Source organism: Leucoraja erinacea, chromosome 3 (genome assembly GCF_028641065.1).
Source record: "Leucoraja erinacea ecotype New England chromosome 3, Leri_hhj_1, whole genome shotgun sequence".
Taxonomy (NCBI): domain Eukaryota; kingdom Metazoa; phylum Chordata; class Chondrichthyes; order Rajiformes; family Rajidae; genus Leucoraja; species Leucoraja erinaceus.
The window spans coordinates 96,884,239-96,886,238 of NC_073379.1; the positions used below are offsets into that span (position 1 = coordinate 96,884,239).

At 41.2% G+C, this 2,000-nt stretch overlaps 1 protein-coding gene across 1 annotated transcript in view; it reads right to left on the bottom strand.

Moving 5' to 3' along the window:
- The window catches only part of LOC129695855 (calcium and integrin-binding protein 1-like), a 19,607-nt gene extending 17,808 nt beyond the window's left edge, over window positions 1–1,799 (bottom strand). Inside the window, exon 1 of the mRNA XM_055633242.1 lies at window positions 1,650–1,799. Coding sequence (XP_055489217.1) covers window positions 1,650–1,716 — 67 coding nt within the window. The 5' untranslated portion in view covers window positions 1,717–1,799. The remainder of the gene's footprint in view (window positions 1–1,649) is intronic.
- Window positions 1,800–2,000: the final 201 nt, after the last annotated feature.

Sequence of the window (2,000 nt, forward strand, 5' to 3'; positions counted from 1 at the left end):
GGCGCCCAGAACAGCAAACTGTTCTCCAAGTGAGGTCTCATTAACATCTTGTACCGTTGTAACAGGAGGTCCCAACACTTGTATTCAGTGCCCTGACTGATGAGGGCAAGCATGCCAAATGCCTTCTTCACCACCCTGTCCACCTGTGTCACCTCTTTCAAGGAACTATGATCTTGTACCCCAAGGTTTCTATTTTGCAAAACTCTCCAGAACCCTACAGTATACTATGTGTCCAGACCTGATTAACTTTCTGAAATGCAACACATCACATGAGTTAAATTCTATCTGCCATCCTAGACGGCATCCACCTTCCTAGATGATCTGGATCCTGTTGTAATCTTAGATAACATTCTTCACTATCCACTATGCCACCAATTTTGGTGGCATCCACAAACCTACTTGTCAACTACATTCTCATAGAGTACGGAAACAGGCCCTTTGTCCCATTGACCACTTGCCGAAATTGACCAACATGCCTGATCTATACCAGTCCCATCTGCTTGCATTTGGCCCATATCTCTCTAAACCTAGCCTGAAGAAGGGTTTCGGCCCGAAACGTCACCCATTTCCTTCGCTCCATAGATGCTGCTGCACCCGCTGAGTTTCTCCAGCATTTTTGTGTACCTTCTCTCTAAACCTATCCTATCTAATGTATGTATCTGTCTAAATGTTTCTTAAATGTTGCGAGGGTCTCAACAAGCCTCAACTACATCCTCTGGAAGCTCGTTTCATGCACCCACCACCTATCGAAAAACCCAATGAAATTTGTAAGATATGATTTGCCATACACAAAGCCACGCTGACTATCTCTAATGTCCTTGGCTTCCCAAATGCAGGTGATCCTGTCTCTCAGAATCCCTGGCAGTAACTTTCCAACCACTGATGTTGGGCTCACCAGCCAGTAATTCCATAAGCTTGCCCTTGCAACCCTTCCTAAATAAACACACAACATTTTGCCACCTTACAGTCTTCCAATACTTTTCACCTGTGGCTAACAATGATTTATTAGATTGGCATATTCAGTAGAATTTAGAAGAATGGGAGGGAATCTTATAGAAACATATAAAATTCTTAAGGGGTTGGACAAGCTAGATGCAGGAAACATGTTCCTGATGTTGGGGAAGTCCAGAGCCAGGGGTTACAGTTTAAGAATAAGGTGTAGGCCATTCAGGACTGAGACGAGGAGAAACATTTTCACCCAGAGAGTTCGGTCCATCAAGTCTACTCTGCCATTCGATCATGTCTGATTTATCTTTCCCTCTCAACTGCTTTGTCCCGCCTTCTCCCCATAACCCCCGACACCCTTATAAATCACGGATCTGTCAATCTACGCCTAAAAAAATGTCCATTGACTTGACCTCCACAACCGTCTGTGGCAAAGAATTCCAGATTCACCACTCTCTGACAAAATAATTTCCTCCTCATCTCCTTGCTAATAGTATATCATTTTATCCTGAGGCTTTGGCCTTGTCAATGGCCTTGCTAAATTCCATGTACACAATGTTTACCATCTTACTCTTTGTCAGTCAAAATTATCCTTTGCACTTCAAACAATTTTGAGGCTGCAACCAAGATGTTTTTGCATTTAGTTATATTTTCTTTATTTTCTATATGTATTATCAGTAGGTGACTCGGAGCTACACTCTTACCTAAGATTCGGAATGCATATTCAGCTTTCACGTGAATTGGAGCAGAATAACTAAAAGCAGAAAACATATCAAGAAAATCTTCAAATGAAATGCTGCCATTTTTCTCTGTGGATGTAGAGAATATCTTGCAGATCCTTTCTTTAAATGGGTTTGCCTGAAATTAGTAATATTTTGCTTGTGTGAAAAAAAGTATTATACAGGTGTAAGGCAGCAGTAGCAGCACAGCAAAATGTAATGAGAAGGACAAGAAACCAAGAAACTCAAAGAGAATGCATGAATGGAAGAAAGAAAACAAAAGAGAATTTTCAAAAAACATTTGTTTGTATATTTAGGTGCAAGGATAGGATCAAA